Source organism: Cetorhinus maximus, chromosome 3 (genome assembly GCF_964194155.1).
Source record: "Cetorhinus maximus chromosome 3, sCetMax3.hap1.1, whole genome shotgun sequence".
NCBI lineage: Eukaryota > Metazoa > Chordata > Chondrichthyes > Lamniformes > Cetorhinidae > Cetorhinus > Cetorhinus maximus.
In genome coordinates this window covers 161,412,135-161,437,812 of record NC_135881.1, presented here as the reverse complement: position 1 = coordinate 161,437,812, position 25,678 = coordinate 161,412,135, and the positions used below count along the sequence as shown (strand labels likewise).

Sequence of the window (25,678 nt, the reverse complement as noted above, 5' to 3'; positions counted from 1 at the left end):
CACCAATTCTGCACCAGCACAACCTGATCCAGTGGCTGGAACATTATATACTTCATAATATATTTCAGTCACCTAGGCTGGTCTTTGAAAATTGTTTACCATTTTTTTCCTGGTCCAACTGCTGCTCTTATTGATCTGATTCTGATTCCTGTCAGTGAAGTAACCAACGTTGTTCTTGCTGGTATGGCAAATGTTGTGGTTTCAACAATTGGCCCGCGATCGGCTCTGCACCGCAATTTCACGCAGGCGGGCCAATTAAGGGCCTGTCCTGCATGGATTGCAAGTGGTCGCGCTGAGCGCTACGTGTGCGGGCGGGGGGAGGAGGGAAAGCCAGGTGCAGCATATGCACGCGAAAGAGCGCTTCAATCTCTCTGAGGCACGGCGCTGCCTCAGGAAGATTGAAGTGCTTTTTTAAAAAATAAAAAAATACATTAAAAATTTAATGAAACATGTCCCTTCAAGTGACTGTGTCACATGAGATGGGATATGCTTTTACTTTTCAAAGAAAGTTTTTATTTAAGTTGTAATAGCTTTAGGAAATCTCTTCCCACTCAGGTTGGACGGGCAGCGTAAAATTCAGCTTTATTACCTCATTAATGGCCTTACTAGGCCTTTCAATTATTGGCGGGCGCGCAGCCGACTCCGGGGCACACCCGCTATGAAATATCGCGCGAGTTTGCGATGACGTCGGGACGCATGCTGAATGTAAAATTCTGCCCCAAAAGAATGTAGGAAATAAGTTAACGGTTAAAGGTTAAATTGAGACAGAAAAAGGAGATACCTGACTTTTCGGGGGTCATTTCATGTGTGCTGTGCTATTGCACTTGTTTTCTCTCCTAGTGCTCCTGTGGTTGGGCAGGTGGCAGTGCTTGGGTGGCTGAAAACAGAAAATCAGAAGAGGAAATTGAGGGAAGGAGGATGGGGTTGGAAGTAGGAGGCTCGTGATCACACCATCAGCAGCTTGCACATCATGCAAGAAAGCAGAATGAGAGAGAACTGGGAGTTAAGAAGGAACATAAAGCAGGAAAGTGCCAATACCCTCAATGTTCTCAGCGATGTTGAATGGTATGAGTTCTGTTGCAGCTGGCGCCAGAAGCATCTCCTCTGTAGGTTTCAGGAGGTGCAGGCCTCTGTCAACTCGGTGCTGGTTCCTTTTATTGTGTATTAGCTAGGTGGCACAATGCCAATAATTGTACAGCACTGTGTTAGTGCTGTGCTGCTAGAGTGTGCTGCTAGGCGAGTGATGGGGGTGTGGTACACAGAGCAGAATGAGGGACTGGTGATGTGGTGGGTAGGAGTTTCATGTGGAAGTGTATTTACCGAAGTTGACCATCTGTTTGAAATCATCAGGCCTCTTGTGATACCACTGCAGATTCTGGGATTTGATGGACTCTCTTCTGAGGATGGTCTTTGAGGGTCTCCTGGCCCCGATGGACCCATTGTGTCTCTCCTCCTGGCCATCTGCACCCTATTCATCAGTCTGGGTCCTTCTGCTTGCCCTGATGTTCAGTTTCCAAGAACTTGCATTGCAGCAACCTTTTTTTGCAATTTCCCTTTAAGTCAGAACCTGCTTTCCAGAAACAGCTGGTACCTGTACCACATGGCCTGCAACAACACTCCAGGGCCTCCTGCTGTGTGCAGAGCTCACAGCACCATTAAGAAGCAGAGAACAACATTGGATACCTACTGGTGCCATAAGTATTCACATGAGGTGGATAGATGAATTATGTGCCGTATACTTGTTGATTTGAATCGGAGCAAGCTGGTCATGAATCATAGTTTCCGCACACAAAGTCAAGGTTACATTTTTCTAGCCTTAAACAGTATAGCACTTCTTCAGTATTTCACATCAGTATAAGTCTAGGTTATATGCTGAAGTCTTTGGAGTAGAGCTTGAACACAATCTTCTGATTCAGAAGCTAGTGTGCTACCACTGAGCCAAAACTGACATTTGAGTTGAAGCCATTAAATGTATTTATAAACAGATTATCTAAAACTAAACACCATCAAACAATTTATCCAATAACAGTACAAACTCAGTTGATAATTCAAAAAAAAAAATTAGAAGTATCATTCCAGAGAATTGGTTCCCCGGCCATGTCTGCTCCCTTTCTCGCATTTGTGCTCTCATCCCTTCCCCTCCCTCTTGACCTGAAATGTTGGCCTGGATTTTCGTGGTGTCAGGCTGAGTCAGGAGGCATTTAAAAATGACAGGCTGGACCCAATTCTGGAATGCCCTCCTCATTCCTGTTTCCAACTAATTTTGCTGGCGTGGGATAAGGATGCGGGTAGCAAGCTTGCACGCAGCACTCCCACTCTTGCCAACTCCAATGTGGGTGTGGGCATTTCAAACACCACCCCTTCCACCGCCTCCTCCCCCCACCCTCCTTAGCCCTGGCAATCTTGATGGAATCAGGCCCCTTCTGTTAGTAGAACATGGTTTACAGCACCTCAAAGGAGTTTTCGATCATGGGCAAGCCCTAAAACTGAGTCAGCAGCCAAAAAAAAACAGCCATTCAACATCCCCTCTCTTTGAAATACATTGCCCTTACCTTCTCACAAAGTTGTCAATCAATCACAGCCATTCATAGTATCAATGACAAAGCTTTAATCCACTTCACATCTCCTAATCTTGGGTAAATAAACCACTATCAGAGCAAGGAGGATGCTTGCCATGGAGTCCTAGAGTAAAGAGAGGGAGAGAGAGAGAAATATAAAGGGGTGGAGAAAGAGGGAGAGGCTGTAAGAGACAGTGGTGAAGCCAGTGCAAGGTAACGGAGGTGGAAAAGCAAAAGTAAAAGGCTAAAGGAGAAACAGCATTAAGAGGGAAAAAAAATTCCAAAATCCACATTCCACATCAGCAGTTAGTCATTAGTCAGTCAGTTGGTCAATCCGTGGTGTAATGAAGGGTAAATGAACACAAGGTAATAAAGATTTCAATCAAATAAAGATTGCACTGCCCTGTAAGATATGTCAACATTACCTGCTGAGCTAAGTGCTCTAGTCTTGGAGCTCAGCCAATCATTCATGATGAGGTCATCAGGCAACTCTGTCCACAGAAGCAGTTAGAACAGATGGCCAAACAGGTGGCCACGTACCTTTTTTTCTCAGGTGACCTTATTATGAATCCTTGGCTCAGATCCAGGAACGGCAAATGCACTTAGCTCAGCAGGCGTTAGTTGACACAGCTTACATGGGAGTGCAAGATTTGTTTGGTTGACATATTTATTAACTTATATTTCTTTGATGTGAGTTTTCAACATCTGATTTGCTTGTTTACACAAGATTAAGTGGTGTAAAGCGGATAAAGGCTTTTTGTCTTTGATACGATGAATTGCTGTGGTTGATTGACACTTATGAAGTTCTAAGCTGAACACTATTTTCATGGTACATTTTCAAAACCTCTTTGCTTGTTGTTTCAAAGACTTGCCAGACCTCCCAATGGCTCATTGATTCTGTACATAGTGGATACTGGGAGAGTAGGTGTGGAGGATGTATGGGGACATGAAGTGGAATGGGTGATATAAGGGAGTATGGAAGAGGCATGGGAGATATGGGGGAATGGGGGTGGGTGGAGGGTAGGGGAGATTGAGGGGAATGAGGGCCTGACAGTCATGATTACAGCTGGGCCAACATCCCAGTGAATGGAGGTAGACTTCTAGGCTGGCCATCCACCTACATCCTACCACCTACCGAGGTTGCTATCCCGGCCCTGCCGGGATCCAGTTCACACCCACCTCCCCGGAACAAAACTAAGGCAGGCTGCGGGCCCTATAACGGAGATGGGTTTGCAGTGTCAGAAACTTTCCCGACTCATGCTTCCCATCTCTTAAACAAAAATTCAGCCCGTTAACTGTTTCTCCACAGATGCTGCCTGATCTGCTGAGTATTTCCAGCATTTTCTGTTTTTATTATGTAAGATTTAAACACATGGATTAATAAAACCCATTGCTTGTTTACAGTAAAAAGGAAATAAATGTTTAATATTCCACTGACAGTCTTCGATAATTCTTAAATACTTATAGATACTTAACTAAAGCTGCCAGTTATTTTAATGTTGCAACTCAGTTTCTCCAGGTGTTAGTTATGCACACTTACCACAGCATGGTTCAGCCATAAAGGAATGAATTCATCAAGGTCTTCGGGGTATACCAATGCTCTGTCATACGTGAACAAAAGCCAAAAGGATGTGACAACGAACTGAAAAAGGTCACATGAAAATTAAGAAATCAGGATGGGAGTTATAATACTTATTAATATAAATTCAAATAAGCCAGAGGCCATTGATTTGAAATGTATTTAAATATTCAATTGGACTTTTAGAAATGAAAATTAAGAAGTAGTAGAAAAGAAATAAGAGGTAAAAATTCTAAGCTGAAAAAATGCGTACATTACATTGAATTGTGTGTTAGCCTGTTGTTTCTGACAGATGTGGGAAATACTAATGGCAAAGCGTTCTTCCACGATCCTGGCCAACATTCCTCTTCCAACAAATACCAACCAAAAGCAAACCACCTGGCTATTCAATGATTTATTGTTTGTCCCATAATAAGCAACAACAGTCACTGCACTTCAAAAATAATTCATTAGCAGAGAAATATTTTGAGATGTTAAGAAATTGTAATAATCTGTCACATAAAGACAATTTCCTTCTGTTGCCTGTGATCCTGTTGTGTGTGTTTCTTAAGTTGAACCCACAATGTTGGATTTTGGTGTCAAGAATTGGATATCAGGATTTGGGAAAAATAATTTCTGGCAGAACCTATAAGTGACTCTGAAAATGCAATTTCTGTCAGGGCTAAAGGTGAGTTGCTACTGGTGAGTGAAAACAATGGTAAATCTGAGTGGCAGAATTTAGGGTACAGAGAAAGCCACGTATGGCCTACTCCTGACCATACTTCTTATGTTTTTCTCATGCCCTTAAACCAGTTCAGCATTAAAATCAATCCCACTATCTCCGTGGGCAAACTGATTTTGTAGGTTTCCAGTTTCTGCAATGTGATGCAGACATAAGCTGACATCAGGAAGAAGGTCTGAAAATCACTGGCCAAGCACTTAGCATGGAATTAACAAAAAGCTGTGAAACACAGCAATTGCAGCACAAACATCAATTGTAAATTTAGTCTCTGGTAGATAATCAACAGTAAATAAAATTAATTCAAGAAACAAATCAAAATCCACCAAACAAAACAAGAACAAAAAAATTAAAAATTGACTGTGCCAAAATTTATCATCAGTAAAATAGGACATTGTTTCTTCTCACTTAGACACCTCACCTAGTATATGACAACATTGTGATAGAAACTAATATAAAAATGCTGATGATTTCTAACAGGGGTCATGTCATGCAGAGTGGAAATTAACAGGGGTCATGTCATGCTGAATGGAAAGTTACAAAGAAGCTTAAAAAATGCAACAATATAAAGAGACACTATAAGGGATACTGATCCTGTTAAAGTTACAGCAATTAATCTTCCACATGTTACACATATAAATCTCTTCACACAATTAGTTGTTGGGAAGGTTGTTCATGCAAGAGCACAGGAGTCTCTAATTAGTTGCCAAATACCTATCAGCTGGCATGAGGCTAAGCCAACCAATAAACCACAATTATCACAGATTAGTACCTTAAGAAATGAATCTCTTAACCCCATAAGATCTCAAGTTATGGTCATGTAGAAATGCTAATCAGAAAATTCATGGGCTTTAACATTTATTAATAAATAAACCTGGAATAAAAAGCTAGTCTCAGTAATGACAGACATGAAACTACTGGAATGTCGTAAAAACCCATCTAGCTCACTAATGTCCTAGAGGGAAGGAAATCTGACAACCCTACCTGGTTTGGCCTACAAGTGCCTCCAGATCCCTAGCAATGAGTTGACCCTTAACTGCCCTTTGAAATGGCATAGGAAACCATTCAGTTCTACCAAACCACTATAAAAAAACAGAAAACTCAGCAGGTCTGGCAGCATCTTGGAGCGAGAAACAGAGTTAACGTTTCGAGTCCATAAGACTCTTCTTCAGAGTTAAAGGAAGTAGAAATATGATGGATTTTATACTGTTTAAGAGGGGGTGGAGCAGGCGGAATGAAATAGAAGGTCAGGGATAGGTGACAGCTAAAGACAATTTGACAAGGATGTCATGGACACCAAGACAAAGCGAGTGTTAATGGTAGTGGTAAAGATGCTGAGAGTGGCATAAATGTAAGATAGCAGAAGGTGTTCATAGCAGAACAAGGGTCAGCACTCATGAAAGCAAAACATAAAACCAAGTGACAGATGACCCTGTGGGGGGAGGGTGGTATTGGGGAAAAGAATAAAAAATTGAACAAATCATGAAATATTATATATTATATATATAAAGCAATAAATATATATTTTTAAAATTGGATTAGGAAAGGAGTAAAAAGGGAGGAGAGAGTTTATGGTCGGAAGTTGTTGAACTCAATGTTAAGTCTGGAAGGCTGTAAAGTGCCTAATCGGAAGATGAGGTGCTGTTCCTCCAGTTTGCGTTGGGCTTCACTGGAACATTGCAGCAGGACAAGGGCAGACACATGGGCATGAGAGCAGGGTGGTGTGTTGAAATGGCAAGTGACAGGGAGGTCTGGGTCATGCTTGCGGACAGACCGAAGGTGTTCCGCAAAGCAGTCACCCAGACTACGTTTGGTCTCTCCAATATGGGAATGACAAGGTATTAGAGGTATTGGCAGGCTTAAAAGTGGACAAATCTCCAGGTCCAGATGATTTGTGTCCCAGACTGCTGAGGGAGACAAGGGAGGAGATCGCAGGTGCTCTGACCCAAATTTTTAATTCCTCTCTGGCCACGGGGGAGGTGCCAGAGGACTGGAGAAAGACTAATGTGGTTCCGCTATTTAAGAAGGGTTGTAGAGATAAGCCAGGGAACTACAGACCAGTGAGTCTCACATCAGTGGTAGGGAAACTATTGGAGAAAATTCTGAAGGAGAGAATCTATCTTCACTTGGAGAGGCAAGGTTTGATTAGGGATAGTCAGCATGGCTTTGTCAGAGGGAGGTCATGCCTAACAAATTTGACTGAATTTTTTGAGGAGGTAACAAAGTGTGTAGATGAGGGTAGTGTAGTTCATGCAGTTTATATGGGTTTCAGCAAAGCCTTTGGTAAGGTCCCACATGGGAGACTTATAAAAAAGGCAAATGCACATGGGATACAGAGTAATTTGATAAGGTGGATTCAAAATTGGCTTAGTTTTAGGAGACAGAAGGTGATGACAGAAGGATGCTTTAGTGACTGGAAGCTCGTGTCCAGTGGCGTACCACAAGGATCTGTGCTGGGCCCCCAATTATTCGTCATTTATGTAAACAACATGGATGACTATGTGGGGGTAGGATTAGTCAGTTTGCGGATGACACAAAGATTGGCCGGGTGGTTAACAGTGAGGTTCAGTGTCTTGGGCTACAGGAAGATATAGATGGGATGGTCAAATGGGTAGATAAGTGGCAGATGGAATTTAACCCTGAAAAGTGTGAGGTGATACACTTTGGAAGGAGTAATTTGACAAGGAAGTATTTAATGAACGGCATGACACTAGGAAGTTCTGAGGAACAAAGGATCTTTGACGTGTGTGTCCATAGATCTCTGAAGGCAGAGGGGCATGTTAGTGGGGTGGTGAAAAAGGGACACTTGCATTTATCAATCGAGGTATAGATTACAAAAGTAGGGAGGTCATGTTGGAGTTGTACAGAACCTTGGTGAGGCCACAGCTAGAGTACTGTGTGCAGTTCTGGTCACCACATTATAGGAAGGATTTGATTGCACTGGAGGGGGTGCAGAGGCGATTCACCAGGATGTTACCTGGGATGAAACATTTAAGTTATGAAGAGAGGTTGGATAGACTTGGGTTGTTTTCGTTGGAGCAGACAAGACTGAGGGGTGACCTGATCGAGGTGTACAAGATTATGAGGGGCATGGACAGGATGGATAGGGAGTAGCTGTTCCTCTTAGTTGAAGGGTCAGTCATAAGGGGACACAAGTTTAAGGTGAGGGGCAGGAGGTTTAGGGGGGATGTGAGGGAAAACCTTTTTACCCAGAGGGTGGTGACAGTCTGGAATGCACTGCCTGGGAGAGTGGTGAAGGTGGGTTGCCTCACATCCTTTAAAAAGTACCTGGATGAGCACTGGGCACGTGATAACATTCAAGGCTATGGGCCAAGTGCTGGTAAATGGGATTAGGTAGGTAGGTCAGGTGTTTCTCACGTGTCAGTGCAGACTCAATGGGCCGAAGGGCCTCTTCTGCACTGTGTGATTCTGTGATTCTGATTCTGTGATTCTGTGCATCCAGGAAAACCTTTTCAGCCAGTACATAGAAAGCCCAGCAAAGGAGGGGGCAATTCTGGACCTAATATTCGGAAATGTGCCCAGTCAGTTGGAAGGCATATCAGTAGGGGAACATTTTGGAGATAGTGACCATAACTCAGTTAGATTTAGGGTTGTTATGGAAAGGGATAAGGTTGGGCCAGGAGTAAAAGTTCTAAATTGGAGAAAGGCTAATTTTTCTAAGATGTGATACGATTTAGCCCAAGTGGACTGGGAGCAGCTACTTGCAGATCAAACTGTCAGAGCAGTGGGAGGCAGTCAAGGAGGAAATAGCAAGAGTACAGGGCAAACATGTTCCCGTAAAGACAAAGGGTGGACCAAGTCCGGAGAACCCTGGATGACAAGGTACATTAGAAAAAAAATAAAGCTTCTGGCAAATACCGAGGGCTCAATACGGCAGAGTCCTTAGAGGAGTATAAATAGTGCAAAGGGGAACTTAAAAAGGAAATTAGGAAAACTAAGGGAGTGCATGAGAAAGCATTAGTGGGTAGACCAAAGGAAAACCCAAAGGGGTTTTTTAAATATATAAAGAGCAAGAGAATAACTAGGCAAAGAGTAGGGCTAGTTAGGGACTATAGAGGTAACCTGTGTGTGGACCTGGAAGACGTGGGTTTAGTCCTCAATGAATACTTTGCATCGGTCTTCACAATGGAAAAGGACGACGCAGGTATAGACATCAGGTTGGGAGACTGTGAAATATTAGAGGGAATTAACATAGAGAGAAAGGAGGCACTAGTGGGCTTAACAGCCTTAAAAGTGGATAAATCCGCAGGCCCAGATGAGATGTATCCCAGGTTGTTGAGGGAGGCAAGGGAAGAGATATCAGGGGCCCTGGCAGTAATTTTCAAATCCTTTCTGGCCACAGGTGAGGTGCCAGAGGACTGGAGGACTGCTAACGTTGTCCCATTATTAAAAAAGGGAGGAAGGGATAGACCAGGAAATTACAGGACAGTCAGTCTAACCTTGGTGGTGTGGTAGTTACTAGAAAGAATTCTGAGGGACAGAATATATCTGCACTTGGAGAGACATGGATTAATCAGGTATAGTCAGCATGAATTTGTTAAGGGAAGGTCATGTTTGACAAATCTGATCGAACCTTTTGAAGAGGTAACCAGGAGTGTTGACGAGGGTAATGCATTTGATGTGGTTTACATGGTCTTTAGCAAGGCTTTTGATAAGGTCCCTCATGGCAGACTGGTCAAGAAAGTAAGAGCCCATGAGATCCAAGACAAAGTGGTATGTTGGATCCAAAATTGGGTGAGAGGCAGGAAGCAGAGGGTGATGGTGGAGCGATGTTTCTGTGGCTGGAATTTTGTTTCCAGTGGGGTTCTGCAGGTCTCGGTGCTGGGGCCCTTGCTGTTTGTGGTGTACATAAATGATTTGGATTTAAAAGTAAGGGGTATGATCAAGAAGTTCGCAGATGGCACGAAAATTCGTAGGGTGGTAAATAGTGAGGAGGATAGCCATAAACTGCAGGAGGATATCAATGGACTGGTCAGATGGGCAGAGCAGTGGCAAATGGAATTCAACCCGAAAAAGTATGAGGTAATGCACCTGGGGAGGGCTAACAAGGCAAGGGATTACACTATGAATGGTAGGACCCTGGAAAGTACTGAAGATCAGAGGGACTTTGGTGTGCATATCCATAGATCCCTGAAGGTAGCAGGGCAGGTAGATAAGGTGTTTTTTTAAGAAGGCATATGGGATACTTGCCTTTATTAGCTGAGGCGTAGAATGCAAGAGCAGGGAGGATATGCTGGAATTGTATAAAATGCTGGTTAGGCCACAACTGGAATACTGCGTGCAGTTCTGGTCACCACATTATAGGAAGGATGTGATTACACTGGAGAGGGTGCAGAGGAGATTTACCAGGATGCTGCCTGGGCTGGAAGGTCTGAGCTATGAGGAAAGATCGGATAGGCTGGGGTTCTTTCCCTTGGAGCAACAAAGGTTGAGAGGGCACCTGATCGTGGTGTATAAGATTATGAGGGGCATAGATAAGGTGGATAGGAAGGCATTTTTTCCATTAGTAGAGGGGTCAATAACCAGGGGGCGCAGATTTAAGGTAAGAGGTAAAAGGCTAAGAGGGGAGTTGAGGAGAAATTTTTTCACCCAGAGGGTGGTAGGAGCCAGGCACTCACTACCTGGAAGGATGGCTGAGTCAGAAACTCTCGTAACATTTAAGAAGTATTTAGATATTCGCTTGCATTGCCATAGCCTACAGGGTTATGGGCCAGGCACTGGAAAATGGGATTAGTGTAGTCAGATCTTTGTTGACCAGCGCAGACACGTTGGGCTAAATGCCTCCTTCTGTGCTGTAGATGTCTATGAGTCTATGAATGGCCTAGTGCTGCTCCTAATTCGTATACTCAGATGTATGTTTGTATGTTCGCATATTTGTATGTAGGAAATTAGCAGGCAGTACCTCAAAGTAGTAATCTCTAGATTACTCCCATTTCAAGTGCAGAAATAGAAGGAAAGCAGATGAATGCTGGAAAGATGGTGCAGGAGGGAGGGCTTTAGATTCTTGGGACATTGGGACCAGCTCTGGATGAAATGGGACCTGTACAGGCCGGATGGTTTGCACCTAAAGAGAGCCGGGACCAATTTCCTAGTGGGGAAAATTGCTCATACTATTGGGGAGGGTTTAAGCTAAGTGGCAGTGGTGTGGGAACCAGGAGATGCTATCAGAGAGGAATACCAAGATGCACAGTATACTGGGAGAGATAGTGCAGGAAATAGTAAGTATTTTTTTATTCATTCATGGGATGTGGGTGTCACTGGCTAGGCCAGCATTTATTGCCCATCTCTGATTGCCCTTGCGAAGATGGTGGTGAGCTGCCTTCTTGAACCACTGCAGTCCCTGTGGTATAGGTACAGCACAGTGCTGTTAGGGAAGGAATTCCAGCATTTGACCCAGTGACAGTGAAGGAATGGCTTATGTTGCTTGGCATGCAAGTAGTCCTGTGTTGTAGCTTCACCAGGTTGACACCTCATTTTTGGGTATGCCTGGTGCTGCTCCTAGTATGCCCTCCTGCACTATTCATTAGGTGGGTTGAAAGTAAGGGAGAAAGTAATGAAGTCTAAATCATGTTTGCTGTGCATATATGTGAATGTGCACAGTGTGGTAAATAGGATTGGTAAGTTACAGGTGCAGGTTGCCATGTGGAAATATGATGTTATGACTATAACAGAGACCTGGTTCAAAGAGGCGCAGGACTGGGTGTTAAATATTCCTGGTGTTCAGGACTGCTATGAAAGGAAGGAAAGGGAGAACGGTGGCCTTATTGATTATGGAGAACATTACAGTGCTGGAGAGAGAAGATGTCCCAAAGAGCTAAAGAACAAAACAGGTGCAATTACATTGCTCAGTGGGAAACTATTGGGAAAGGTGTAGAGGGATGATTTTGCAAGGAAATTACAGACAGGTGCAAGAATTATGGAGTGGTTTTAATGGGGGACATTAAATATTCGAATATAGACTGTGTAGTGGTGTAAAAGACAGAGAAGAGGAAACAGTCCCTAAAGTATGTTCAGGAAAATTTTCTACAGCAGAATGTTTCCAGTCCAACAGTAAGTGAGGCATTATTGGACCTGGTTCTTACAAATGAAGTGGGCCAAGTGGATCAAGATTAGGAGAACGTTAAGGGGACAATGATCATTGTATCATAATTTTAGGCTGACTATGGAAAAGGACAAAGAACAATCCAGAGTAAGAATAATTAACTGGGGGAAGCCAATTTCAATGCAGTAAGAATGGATCTCACCCAGATAAGTTGGAATCAAAAGTTGGCAGGCAAAATGATAACGGAAAAATGGCCTTTAAAGAGAAGGCAATTCAGGCACAGTCAAGGTATATTCCCACCAAGAGGAAATGTAGGGGAAAAAAAACCAGAGCTCCCTCGGTGATAAAAGAGAGAGAGATTAAGGTGAAGAAGAAGAAGTGTACATATGACAGATGTCAAGTAGATAATACAACCAAGAACCAGGCTGAATATATAATGTTCAGAGGGGAAATGACAAAGCAAATAAGAAAAGCAAAGAGAGAGTATGAAAAGAGATTGGAAGCTAACATAAAAGGGAAACCAGTAAGTTTTCTATCGGCCTGTAAATAGTAAAAGGCTGGTAAAAGGAGGAGTGGGGCCAATGAGAGACCAAAAAGGAGATTTACATATGGAGGTAGGGGCCATAGCTGAAGTATTAAATGAATACCTTGTATCTGTGTTTATCAAGGAAGAAGGTGCTGTGCAGGTCATTGTGAAAGAGGAAGTAGTTCAGACACTTGAAGGGTTTAAAATTGATAAGGTGGAGGTATTGGATAGGCTGTATGTATTTAAAGTTGATAAGACACCAGGACCTGATGAGATACATCCAAGGACACAGAGGGAAGTGAGAGTGGAAATTGGAGGAGGCACTGGCCATTATTTTTCAGTATTCCTTAGGCTCAGAGGTGGTGCCAGAGGACTGGAGAATTGTAAATGTCACACCCTTGTTCAAAAAAGGGTGCACAGATGAGCCCAGCAACTATAGGCCAGTCAGTTTAACCACAGTGGTGGGGAAACTTTAGAAGCAATAATTCAGAAGAAAAAAGTCACTAGGACAAATTAGGGAAAGCCAGCATGGACTTGTTAAGGACAAATTGTGTTTTACCAACTCGCTGGAGTTTTTTTGAGAGGGTTGATGAGGGTAATGTTGTTGACATGGTGCTCATGGACTTCCAGAAGGCATTTGATACAGTTCCGCACATCAGACTTGAGAGCAAAGATGTTACTCAAGGAACAAAAGGCACAGTATCAATATGGATTTGAAGTTGGCTGAGTGACAGGAAACAGGGAGTAGTGGTTAATGGATCTGTTTTGGACTGGAGGAAGGTTTGCAATGGAGTTCCCCAGGGATCGCAGTCACCTTTGCTCTTCCTGATATATTAATGACCTAGCCCTTGGCATACAGGGCACAATTTCAAAATTTGCAATGATACAAAACTTGGAAGCACCGTGAACAGTGAAGAGGACAGTGTGGAACTTCAAAATGACACAGATAGGTTGGTAACAAGTGGCAGGTGAAATATAATGCAGAGAAGTGTGAAGTGATTCATTTGCTAGAAAGAACATGGAGAGACAATGTAAAATAAATGGTACAATTCTAAAAAGGGTGCAGCAGCAGAGGGGCCTGGGTATATATTTGCATAAGTCATTGAAGGTGGCAGGACAGGTTGAGAGGCAGGGCAGGTTGAGAAAGTGGTTAATCAAACATACAGCATCCTAAGCTTTATCAATAGGGACATAGAGTACAAAGGCAAGGAGGTTATGTTAAATTTGTATAGAAGACTGGTTCAGTCTCAACTGGAGTATTGCTTCCAGTTCTGGGCACCGCACTTTAGGCATTAGTACAAGTGCAGGAAAGATTCACGAAAATGGTGCCAGGGATGGGGAACTTCAGTTACATATATAGATTGGAGACGATGGGACTGTTTTCTTTGGAGAAGAGAAGGTGAAGAAGAGATTTGATAGACGTATACAAAAGTCATGAGAGGTCTGAACAGAATAGGTAGGGAAAAACTGTTCCCATTGGTGGGGGGATTGCACAGATATAAGGTAATTGGCAAAAGAAGCAATGGAGACATGAGGGGAAACTTTTTCATGCAGCGAATGGTTAAGATCAGGAATGAGAGTGTGATGAAGGCAGGTTCAACCAAGACATTTAAGAGAGAATTGGATTATTATCGGAACAGGAAGAATGTGCAGGGCTGTGGGGAGAAGGCAGGGGATTTTCTATAGGTAAATTGCTCCTTCAGAGAGCCAGTGTAGACAGGAAAGGCCAAATGGCCTCCTTCTGTGATGTAAGCATCCTGTGATTCTGTGAACTAGCAGAGCTTTAGCAGGAGGTCTAAAAAAGGTTAAATGATACAATGGACACAAATAAAGAAAATATACCATTCAACAGACTAGGAGGACTCAGTTTCAGGAATGTAGCAGCTACAAGTCTTCAGAAAGGGCTGTGATTCAGCCACGGGCTGAGGTAATGGCTTTCCCTTTGCAAAGTTGTCTATCAGACTTTTACTAGCATTGAACATAGTCAGAAGTAATTAATCCAAATCAATTTATTACTTAAGGCTGTTTAATGTAGATTCATTATTTGTCTTTCAGTATCTACAAAACTGCAGCATTTTTAATTGTGAAGTGAACCCTTTGTGAGACGTAATGGCCCAGATCTTCCTTTCCTGGAGGGTCGTACCCCAAAGGTGCCCCAGAAGAGGCACTGTGGGACCCCTCAGAAGTCCCCATGCAAGGGCTGCATGAGGATTGTCCGGGAAGTTTCAACACCCATTGGGAAATTACCCCACGTCTGCAGCCCTTCAAACCCCCAATTTAAAGTTGGAGACTTCAGGCAATTCTGACTTACTTAATAGAATAGTTAACCGGGAAAAGTTAGAAGGAATAAAACCAATTCTAATTCCTGGGTAGCTATGGTACAGAACCCTCACTCCGACCCCTCCACTGGACCTCCCATCTCCCTACTACCTCGCTCTGACCCTCTGACTACCTCCAACCCCACCCCAACTATCCCCCCCAACACCCAACTACCACACCCCTTGACTAACCCCCTCTCTCCCTCCGACTACCTCCTCCTCCCAATTACCTCCCCAACCGCCCAACAACCACCCCAATCCACTGATTATACCCAATTCCCCAACTACCCCACTAACTAACCCCCTCTGACCCTCCAACTACCCCCACACGCCGACAACACTCCTGACCATCCAACTACCACCCCCATCCCGACTAACCCCTGATCCACCAGCTACACCTCATCCCCCGAATAATCCCCTAACCCCACCCCAACTAACCACCCACCTCTGACTCCCCAGCCAGTGCTGTAAAAAGGGGGCATGGCTTCACTTCCTCTGGACTGTGTTGAAGAATTCCAGAAGCAGCTACACTGCACATTTCTCACCAGGCCTGGGTCAGATGTCCAGGCAAGAAATGTGCAGCTCCAGACTAATGCAAGTAAAAAGGAGTGGAGTGGCAGTCTGACGGTGATTACCACTCCATGGAAAATGTGGCCCCATCTCCTTCTTCGCTCCTTTATTGCACATTGTCTACAGGTCAGAAGCTGGGAATTCTACAGTGAGTAACTCAATTTCTGACTCCCCGAAGCCTGTCCCACCATCTACAAGGCACAAGTCAGGCGTGTAATAGAATATTCTCCACTTGCCTGGGTAAGTGCAGTTCCAACAACACTCAACAAGCTTGACACCATCCACAGCAAAACAGCCTGCTTCATTGCCCCGCCCCCCACCCCCATCTTAAACAATTAATTTCTTTAACACCAGCACAGCATGGCTGCAGTGTGTACCATCTACAAGCTGCCCTGCAGCAATTTGGCAAGGCTCCTTCAACAGCACTGTCCTAACTCATAACCTCTACCGTTTGGAAGAACAAAAGTGGCAGGTGCAAGGAATATTACCGCCTCTAATTCCATTCTAAATTGCACAACTTGGAACTATATCACTGTTTCTCCACTGTCATTTGGTCAAAATCCTGGGATGCTCTCCCTAACTGCACTATGGGTGTATCTACAGTGCTTCAAGGTCGCATTTACAGCAGGTCAAGAAGGCATCTCACCACTATCTTCTCAAGGGCAATTAGGAGTGGGCAATAAATGCTGACCTTGCCAGCAATACCCACATCCCATGAATAAATAAAACAGAGTTGTTAAATTTCTGCAGTTTCCAAATATGGGAATGGATGGCCTGAAATTATCTCAGTGATCAAAGCGATAAATCAAATGTCAACTGTCAGCTTAGGACAGCGTGGATTACATGCTTGGAACTTTGGAGAAACTAGTATTATTTTAAGGAAGCAGAAAGACACAGTGGGCTGGGTTTCACCAGCCCTTTAGGGGTGGGCTGGGAGGTGGGGGGGGGGGTGGGGGGGAGGGTGGGGTGGGGGGCTCATAAAATAACAAGGGAAAGCTGGGATTGGAGTGCACTGTTGCTCCTGTCATCATGGTATTTTACCAGCAGAAGGTAAGGTGGAGGGCACACAGAGGCCAATTGTACCACTTAAGTGGCCATTTAGAGGTCTCTTCCCACCATTGCTGGGATTTTTCCAGTGGCGGGTGGACCCTCCACCACACGGGGAGAGTGCCCTGGCCGTGCCCTGGAGGGATCCCTCTGTTGCACATGAAGTGGCCCCCAGAGGCAATGGTTGCCTCCGTGTCCATGCCATCCACTGCCCACCTCATCGGGGCCTGCCTGAAAAGCCCCAGCAACCCCCGACCCCACTCACCTTGCTGCAAGGGCAGCGTCCATCGCTGCATCTCTCAGCTGCTGCAGTCCCAACAATGGCCACTGCTCCTGGTGACGCTGCAGGGACTGAAGAGCTATTGACCTTCCGATTAGCCAGCAACTCTTGGAGGCGGGATCTCATCCCTTAATAGGATGGGAGCCCTGATGGCAACTAATTAGCTGCACAATGGGCCTAAAATGCAGCCGAGGAGTCCCTTAAATGCCCCTGACATTCCAGCCTGTCATCAGGGCTCCCACCATCTGACAAAATTCAGTCCAGCGAATTTATTATCTCCCACTACAACTGTGTGAACCTGAAAATACCTTTTACATAAAATGCTTAGCTGAAGCATAAAACAGTGATAAAACATTATAAAGCAGTAACAAAAATTATTTTACTTACCCAAATATTTATTTCCACCATTTCCGATATTACATGTTTTTTGTTTTGTTGCACTTTTCTTAGAAGCCATGGTGAGGGTTTAAAACAAATGAACTATACCTGGGAATGTTTGGGTTTGCTTAAAAGCGCCACTGCAAAAGGAGAGGAGGGAAAGAGGGAGAGAGAGGGAGAAAAAGGGAGACACAGGGAGATAAAGACAGAGAGATAAGGAGAGACCCAGAGTGAGAAATGAAGGGAGAGGGAGAGAGAGAGGAAGAGATGGAGAAATAGACTGATGGAGAGAGAAAAAGAAAGAGAGGGACCAACAGTGACAGAGAAATTGGTGGGGGTGGGGGCGGGGGGTACGGTTGGTGGAAAGAGATGTAGAGAAATAGACTAACTGAGAGACACAGAAAGAGATCAAAAGAGAGAGACTGAGATAAGGTCAGAGAGAGATGGAGAAGTAAACAGCGAGAGAGAGAAATTGAGTGACTTTGTAACCTCATGCCGCATTTTCCCATGCTACACATTCACCACTTCCCCCCATCCCCCATTTTCTATCCACAGTTTGAAGATAAGGTGAGACCATGCCTTTCCAATTTGTTTCAGCGCCTGAGCAATTGAGTGGCGAGTGCATGGGTCTGCTCAAAGGATTTCCAGACAACCAGTGTTTCCGGACCTCAGATTTCTAGGCTGGAGAGATTATCGTGTAACAAGTCTAAAAAGAACTCATCTTTGTTTCCAGTTTCTTGTAAAAACATGGCAATTTCTAGAACAATGATAAGATTTTCTACTTACAGTGCCAACAGGGAAAGCCAGGACTGAGAAGAAGAGATCTCTCAGTGACAGAATCCATATGACAGGTCCCAGTATATCTGCCAGGATACACAGCCCATTGAGAACAGTCTGCAGAAACTAGAAAAATAATTCAAGATATTGTGAGTGCAACACATAAAACAACATTGTTGCAAAGTTACAGTGCAAGCTTCAAGACCAACTGTATCCAATTACTTAATCAATCTCTCTTACATCTCTCTCTCATACAAGATGCTAAGAACAAGTACAATACACTTCATATGAAAAAGTGTAGAAAGCAGAGGAAAGGAGACAGATTGGAAGTGGAAAGGTGGAGGGAGGAAGTAATGGTGATTGAAGAGAGGAGCTAAGGAGTATGAAAGGGGGAGAAGAAGAAGAAATAACATGTGCTTTGGATAAAGGGAACTGGTGGATGTACTGTACTTAGATTTCCAGAAAGCATTTGATAAGGTGCCACATCAAAGGTTACTGTGGAAAATAAAAGTTCAAATTTTGTAGGGGATAACAAATTGGCATGAATAGGAGGTTGGCTAGCTAACAGGAAACAGGGTAAATGTATTGGAAGCGGTTCAGAGAAGGTTTTCCAGACTAATACTAGGAATGGGTGGGTTGCTTGTGAGGAAAGGTTGGACTGGCCAGGCTTGTATCCTCTGGAGTTTAGAAGAGTAAGAGGCGACTTGATTGAAAAATATAAGATCCTGAGGGGCACTTGACAGGGTGGATGTGGAAAGGATGTTTCCTCTGTGGTTCTGTTTAAAAATAAGAAGTCGCCCATTTAAGACAGAGATGAGGAGAAATTTCTTTCTCTCAGAGGGTAGTGAGTCTTTGGAACTCTCTTCCTCAAAAGGCAGTGGAAGCAGAGTCTTTGAATATTTTTATGATACAGCTACATAAATTCTTGATAAGCAAGAGGATGAAAAGTTATCGGGGGTATGTGGGAATGTGGAATTGAGGCTATAATCAAATCAGCCATGATCTTATTGAAAGGCAGAGCAGGCTCGAGGGGCCGAGTGGCCTACTCCTGCTCCTAATTCGTATATTCATATCAGTGGTGGAGATTTTCAATCCAGGGTTGGGAATCTGTCGCCTGAATCATTTCCGGTCATGACCCCACACTGCTTCAGGACTGAAAGGTAAGCCACCTGCTCTAGGTGGAATGAATCCTAAATTGTTGAAATAAGCACAGGTAGAAATAACAGAAGGCATTGGCCACAATCTTTAAATCCTCATTATATACTGGAGTAGTGCCAAAGGACTACAGGCTTCCTCATGCTACACCATTATTCATGAAAGGGGAGGGGAATAAACCAGAAAAGTACAGGTCAATCAATCTATCATCTGTGATGGGGAAACTGTTATCAGGTGCAAAATAAACTTTCATTTGGAAAGGGTTGAGTAAATCAGGCAAATTGGGTCTGACTAACTTAATAGAATTTGATGAAGAAACAGAGGAGGTTGATCAAGGTGGTGCAATAGACATTCTATGCATTCTGACGAAGGGTCATCATTGACCTGAAACATTAACTCTGTTTCTCCAAAGGTGCTGCATGACCTGCTAAATATTTCCAACAGTTTCTGTTTTTTTTTAATTTCAGATTTTCAGCATTGGCTGGAATTTACAGCTCCCCCCACCCCTCCCCAGGATGGCAGGTGGTAGGGAGGCATAAAATTGGGTGCCATGGCAGTGGCACTGTGCCCAATCGCCATCCACCCCGACCCATTATTCTACCAGTGGCGGGGGAAGGATTGGGTAGCCTTCTCATCCGTGGGCCAATTGCAGACCTTAAGTAGCCAATTAAAGGCCATTTGAAGGCCTCCTCTGGCCGCTGTTGGGACCCATCCAAATGAAACCTAGTGGATTGGGAGTCTGGCAAGGGGTGGTAGCTTCTTTTCGGGCCACCTGTGCTCATCAGACACTCCCCGACCCACCACAGGTAATTCTCCCCCCTCCCACCCATGTTTCCCCTCCTACCTTGCTCTGACAATCCTGGCACCCCCATCATGATTGTTGGGGCCTGCCAGACTGGCTCCAGCAAAATCCATGACACCTTTAAGTTTGGGCAACTTTTCTTGAGGGGACTGCAGTCCTAGTAGTGGCCATATTTACAAATATGAGGACCCCATTTTTAAGGATCTGATCAAATTGTTCTGCCATCTTATAAGGATTTGTGTACCTGAACACCAAGATCTCTCTGGCCATCTGCACTTTTCAAAAGCATACCATTTGAAGTAAACTTTCTTCCTATATTAGTCCTCCCAAAGTGCATGACATCCCAATTCTCCATATTGAGCTACATATAGGTTGTTTATAAACATTGAAAGGAGTTGAAAAAATGAAAAAAGGCCTCCTCTGGCCTGGAACAAGGGAGCTGCCGGCCATTTGATTAGCTGGCAGCTCTCAGAGATGGGACTTCCTCTGCAATGAGGGCAGAAGACCGTTAAATGGCTTGTAGGACGAGCTAGCCAAGCGAGGGCATGCTTACCCGCGATGCATAAAATTCAACCCCTGTGGTATTTTGTGTTTGTATTGCTGTACATGAGGCTTGTTAAGAAGCTGGAAGTCCATGGAATTAGTGGGAAAGTAGCTGTATGGATACAAAATTAATGGATACAATAACAGAAATCAAAGGGTGGTGCGTTTGCAGTGCTGTTCCCTAAAGGTCAGTTTTGGGTTCATTTTTTCAACTCCTTTCAATGTTTATAAACAACCTATATGTAGCTCAATATGGAGAATTGGGATGTCATGCACTTTGGGAGGACTAATATAGGAAGAAAGTTTACTTCAAATGGTATGCTTTTGAAAAGTGCAGATGGCCAGAGAGATCTTGGTGTTCAGGTACACAAATCCTTGTAAGATGGCAGAACAATTTGATCAGATCCTTAAAAATGGGGTCCTCATATTTGTAAATTATATTAATAGAACATAAAAAGAAAGAGCTCTTTATAAAAACTTCATGGTTTACAAATTGATCTGCCCCATTTTTTTGGGCATGGGAGGGTCATGATTTGCAACCTTCCTGTGCCTGTTGCTGTGAGGCAGCCAGCATGCAAATTTGGTGTTGTATCCTCATTTACCTGATGTAGCGACCTGCGCTACTGGCTGATTTAGCACTCAGTTGGGGGCAGACAGTATGTTCTGAAAGTGAGTGGCGCAGCCAACCATCTCTTCTGAATGGCAGTCTGTCCCTCTTAAAGAGATGTTGCATTGAATTGCCAAACGCTGATAATTCTGAAGAAGGAAAATGGAACATCAGGGCAAATAGAGAGCTCACAGGTTCACAGAGATGGTGATGGAGGCCTTAGTCATGGAGGTGGACAGGAGAGATGCCATGGTTTCACATTGGGACCAGCAGGTCCCCAGTACCCACCCTCAGAAGAGAGTGTGAGCAGAAGGCCAAAGTGATCAATTACCAGACTCTGGCCCAAGGACTTGACAGCAGTGCCACAAGAGGTCCAAGGTCAGCACCTTCATATGGCAGTCTCCAGCCCAGCACACCGCCAACATCTCCATTCTACAAAGTGCCACACTCCTGTCACTTGACCAGCAGCACTCCCTGGGGAAAGCAGTGGTATAGTGCTAATGAGACTGGACTAGCAATCCAGGGTAATTCCCAGAGACCCAGGGTAATGCTCTGGGATCTGGATTCAAATCCCTAATTTCCTTTAGGGAAGGAAATCTGCTGTCCTTACCTGGTCTGTCCTACATGTGACTCTAGACCAGTGGCAATGTGGTTGACTCTTAAATGCCCTCTGAAATGGCCTAGCAAGCCACTCAATTGTATCAAACCACTAAAAGGTCTAAAAGAAATGAAACCGGATCAATCACACAGCATCGCCCTAGGCACCGGAAACGATAACGGCAAATTCAGCCCTATCGACCGTGCAAAGTCCTCCTTACTAACTAACATCTGGGGACTAACGCCAAAATTTGAAGAGCTGTCTCACAGACTAGTCAAGCAATAGCCTGACATTGGGTGGAATTGCCCCAGATTTGCACTAAGTGCAGAGAGGGAGAGTAAAAAACATTTTACCCGCCGGCCGCGATGGCAGGCTTTCACACTGTATCGACACAAACCTGCCACATTATTTACGCATTCCCTGGAAACAAGCCATTTCCATGGCGGGAAGGCTCCAATTCATCTGCCACGCTGTCAACTCGCGTCTCCATCACGCCAGGCACCACAATTGAAGTACAGCCACACTCACTACCTCCAGCCCAGGACTGCAGCAAAGAAGGCATGGCCCCAAAAGGCAAGAAGACTGCAACCCTTGGGCGCCCATGGAGGCCTGGTGTGATGTCCTCTATCCCCGCTTTGGCAGCAGGAGGGGAAGCAACATTACCACTAAGGCTTGGTAGGCGATGCTGCACAGAAGAAGCTGGCCATCCAATGCAGATAGAGGATGATCTCATCAGTGCAACCAGGGCATGGCAACCATCTCATTACTCCAAACTCACACACTCAAGCCCATCACACATTCACTGGCATCTCACTTACTGCCAGTTCAAGAGACATCACCACCCATTCTCACACACCCTCACATCTCCATCTGGCCTCATCTCCTCTGGAGACTGCGTCCTCAGCCCTCGCTATCTTGAGGTCACTTGCACAGATCAACATGTGCCTCCACACACACCCCGGGATACCCTCCTTCCCCAGTACAGCCCTCGCCCTGCAGCCTCTTCCCTTGCCTGAGGCCACTTCTCCCCCTTCCCCAAGCAAGCCCTAGCCCAGCAGCTGTTGAAAAGCCACCCATGTATGTCTGAACTGGTAGGTAGAGACCTGTGAGCTGTGACCTAAAAGTGATGTGGTGCTGTCTGTGAAGCCTGGAGCTGATGACTGTGAGTGCCGTCTGAAGCAAGGTAGGCAAATAAACCTTGAAGTCCCGAGCGAAGTGCAGCTCGCCAGGTGCATGCCTTTTATATGCAGTTGTGAAACATGTTGCCGTGTTTTCCCGCAGATGTGGATGGACGATCCAGTGGGGTGGGGGAGATGATTCTGGTGGGCAGGCCTAATAATGATATGCTGATGTATTAGAATGAGGTTCCCAATATCTGATGGCAGGAAACGTGGCCCGCCATTGGCTTGCTGAGCGGACGACCGCGAACTGGTTTCACCCCGTCGTGAAACCGATCGCACCATATTATCCGCTCATGCCACCAAACACGCCCGATGCCGGCGGGCACAGAAAATCCCAGTCATCGTCATACTCATGGAATCATATTTTACAGATATTATCCCAGACATCACCATCACCATCCTTGGGTATGTCCTGTCCCACTGGCAGGACAGACCCAGCAGAGGTGGCAACATGGTGATATACAGTTGAGAGGGAATTGCCCTGGAAGAGGATGAACGACTTTATTCGCTCCACCAGGATAGGTCTGATCAGATGATCACATAAACCACAAAGACTCCAATATGTCAGGGTCCAAAGCCCAGTGGCAACGGCATGTCCTGCCTCACAGCCCCACACACTGTGGTGGAGTGCCTACTGTACCTGCCTCACCCTTCAACAGACATGGAACACTGCATGGAACCAGTGGTGGGGGTTGGTTGGGGTGAAGGGGGGAAACCAGCTTAAGAGCAGAGAGAACCAGCAACCTCCACAAATCACATGCCTGTCTGAGCCTTGCCCTTGAAAGTGGATGTGCTCAGTGCTCCGGAGGGAGCTGGTCCACAATCCTTCTGCCCAATTCGCACCAGTGATAACCTGCCACAAAAGTGGGCTAACTTGCAAAGGGGGGGTATGATAAATGAACCAATTTTCACTGCTCCAATCCATGCAACATGCAACTCCTCAAACATGTTCTCTTTGTGCAAGAGAAGCTTCGTCACAATTGCGGAGAAGGTGAGAAGACGGCGGGGATGGTGGGGGGGGGGGGGGGGGGGGGGGGGGGCGCGGGGTGGGGGGGTGACCATTTTTCTGATGATGAGCCTCCGGAATTCGAGGAGAGGGCTTCTGAGCTTACAGGAGTGGAGCAGGACTAAGCCATTGGTAATGGGGAGCACAGCCTTGGGCATCTACCTAGTAAGGATTCATCCATGCAATACAAACCTGAGGATTGAATGTGCCTCCATGTTGGAGGCAGCTGATGCTGTCACTTGCACTCTTCTATCTCACTTACAGGTGCCTCCAGGAAGAGACCAAGGCCCAAGGAGGAAGAGGAGGACTCCCCATCAGGCATCAGCCCCAACCCCAGCCCAGAGATGAGCCAGGAGGGAGCAGAAGAGGAAAGCTCCACATCTGTACAAGCGTCACAGCAGTCACTTGCACCTTCCACCAGCTCAGGAACAGAGACCTTAGTGGGTATTAGTGCTAGTTTAGGAAGGGTCTCACAATCTGGTGGTCATCACATGGACACATGTCTGCAGCAGGAGGAGGCAGCTTCAGCCAAGCTCCCCGGCTCTCAGAGGACTGCTGGGGAAGAGGCATCTGTGAGGTCCGAGTCAGATGATGAGCCTCTGGAATCAGCCTTCCAACTTATGGTGGAGAGTCAGCAAGAGGTGGAGGAACACCACACAGAGCTGTTGGAAACCCTCAACAGAGTGGCACGCGAGTCGAAGGAGTCCGTCCACCTGTTGTCTGATGAAGTGGTGCCCACATGTGCAGGCATGGAGGTCTCTCTGGGGAGGTTGGCGGATGCCATTGAGACCCTCATCCAGCAGAATGCCCAGTTTCTGCTGGGGATGCACGCAGACCAGCACTCCATTGCCATTGTCATGCATGAGTTCATGCAGTGGCAACGTGAGAGAGGAACAGGGCACCATGACGTCCCTCCAGGTGCCCCTTCCCATTAAGAAGTCAGGCCAGGGCCCTCAGGTGCCCAAAGGGAGGAGGAGCAGCAACTGCTCAGCCCTGGGCCATTCACTCAGGACTCTCAGAGGTCATCCACTCCCTCCGAATCCCCTTATCTGTGACCTCCTTCAACCTCATCCTCTGTCACCAAAGTGGGAGCAGCTGGCCCATAGGGCGAGAGCCAAAGTAAGCTGGGGTCCTCCAGGCCTTGGCTTTCCAGAGGATGGCTGCTGAAGTCATCAAAGGCAACAGGGCAAACAACTCCACAGGCTGCCTCCACCCATCCTGCAGATTCCAGAGCAGCACCAAGAACTGGTAGGCAAAGTAAAATCTAGGAAATTTGACCTCAAGTGGTTTCATGGATAAACACTGTCACTGTAATACCTGCAAATATATTCAGTCTCACTGAATAATGTCTGCTATTATCACTCAGTGTCATTATATAAGCTTCGCGAGACCTACCCTCACCCCCCAAACCATCCAACACCAGCAGTTCAGCTGCACGCAGTGATTCTGGCAGGAGAGGTGCCTGTGGCAGGGCCTTTCGCAGTCTTGTGTAAGCACTCTCCCAGGCATGCAGAGCATTCATCCAGCACACTCATCTAATGTCCTGAGCATTTTCAATGCTTCCTGCTGGGGTTCTCTTTCAGTTGTCCATCTGAGCTGACCTGTACCTTCCATACCCACTGATCACACTCCCATGCAGCACCTGTGCCCATCCATCACGAGGCTCCTCTCACTTTCTGTATTGCAAGGATGGCAGTAGTCAGATTTCTGTTCAGCTCCCCCACCATTTCCCTTCCCTCAGTTACCCATGTCCTTTCCCCCATAACAATAGGTCCACCTGGCATAACCTTCGATCTCCCCACCATCACCTTCCCACCCCTGCCAACGTTGAACTCCTCAACTTCCTCCTTCCCACCCCCAGGGTCTGTGTTTGCCTCCGTGTCCCCACCAACCACCCCCACTGCCCCTTCTACTGTTACCGATGAACCCTCACCCTCCTGCCCTATCGGCTCCCTCTGCCCCCTTACTCTAA

At 45.6% G+C, this 25,678-nt stretch overlaps 1 protein-coding gene across 3 annotated transcripts in view; it reads right to left on the bottom strand.

The window, feature by feature from the left end:
- Window positions 1-25,678, bottom strand: part of LOC144673486 (androgen-dependent TFPI-regulating protein-like) — a 138,547-nt gene that overhangs the window by 77,259 nt on the left and 35,610 nt on the right. For 2 of the 3 annotated variants that reach the window (XM_078535305.1, XM_078535308.1), the window contains exons 2-3: window positions 17,824-17,940; window positions 4,099-4,200 (exon numbers count right to left, since the gene is read on the bottom strand). In XM_078535305.1, coding sequence (XP_078391431.1) covers window positions 4,099-4,200; window positions 17,824-17,940 — 219 coding nt within the window. The remainder of the gene's footprint in view (window positions 1-4,098; window positions 4,201-17,823; window positions 17,941-25,678) is intronic. The other variant, XM_078535307.1, reaches the window with a different exon arrangement.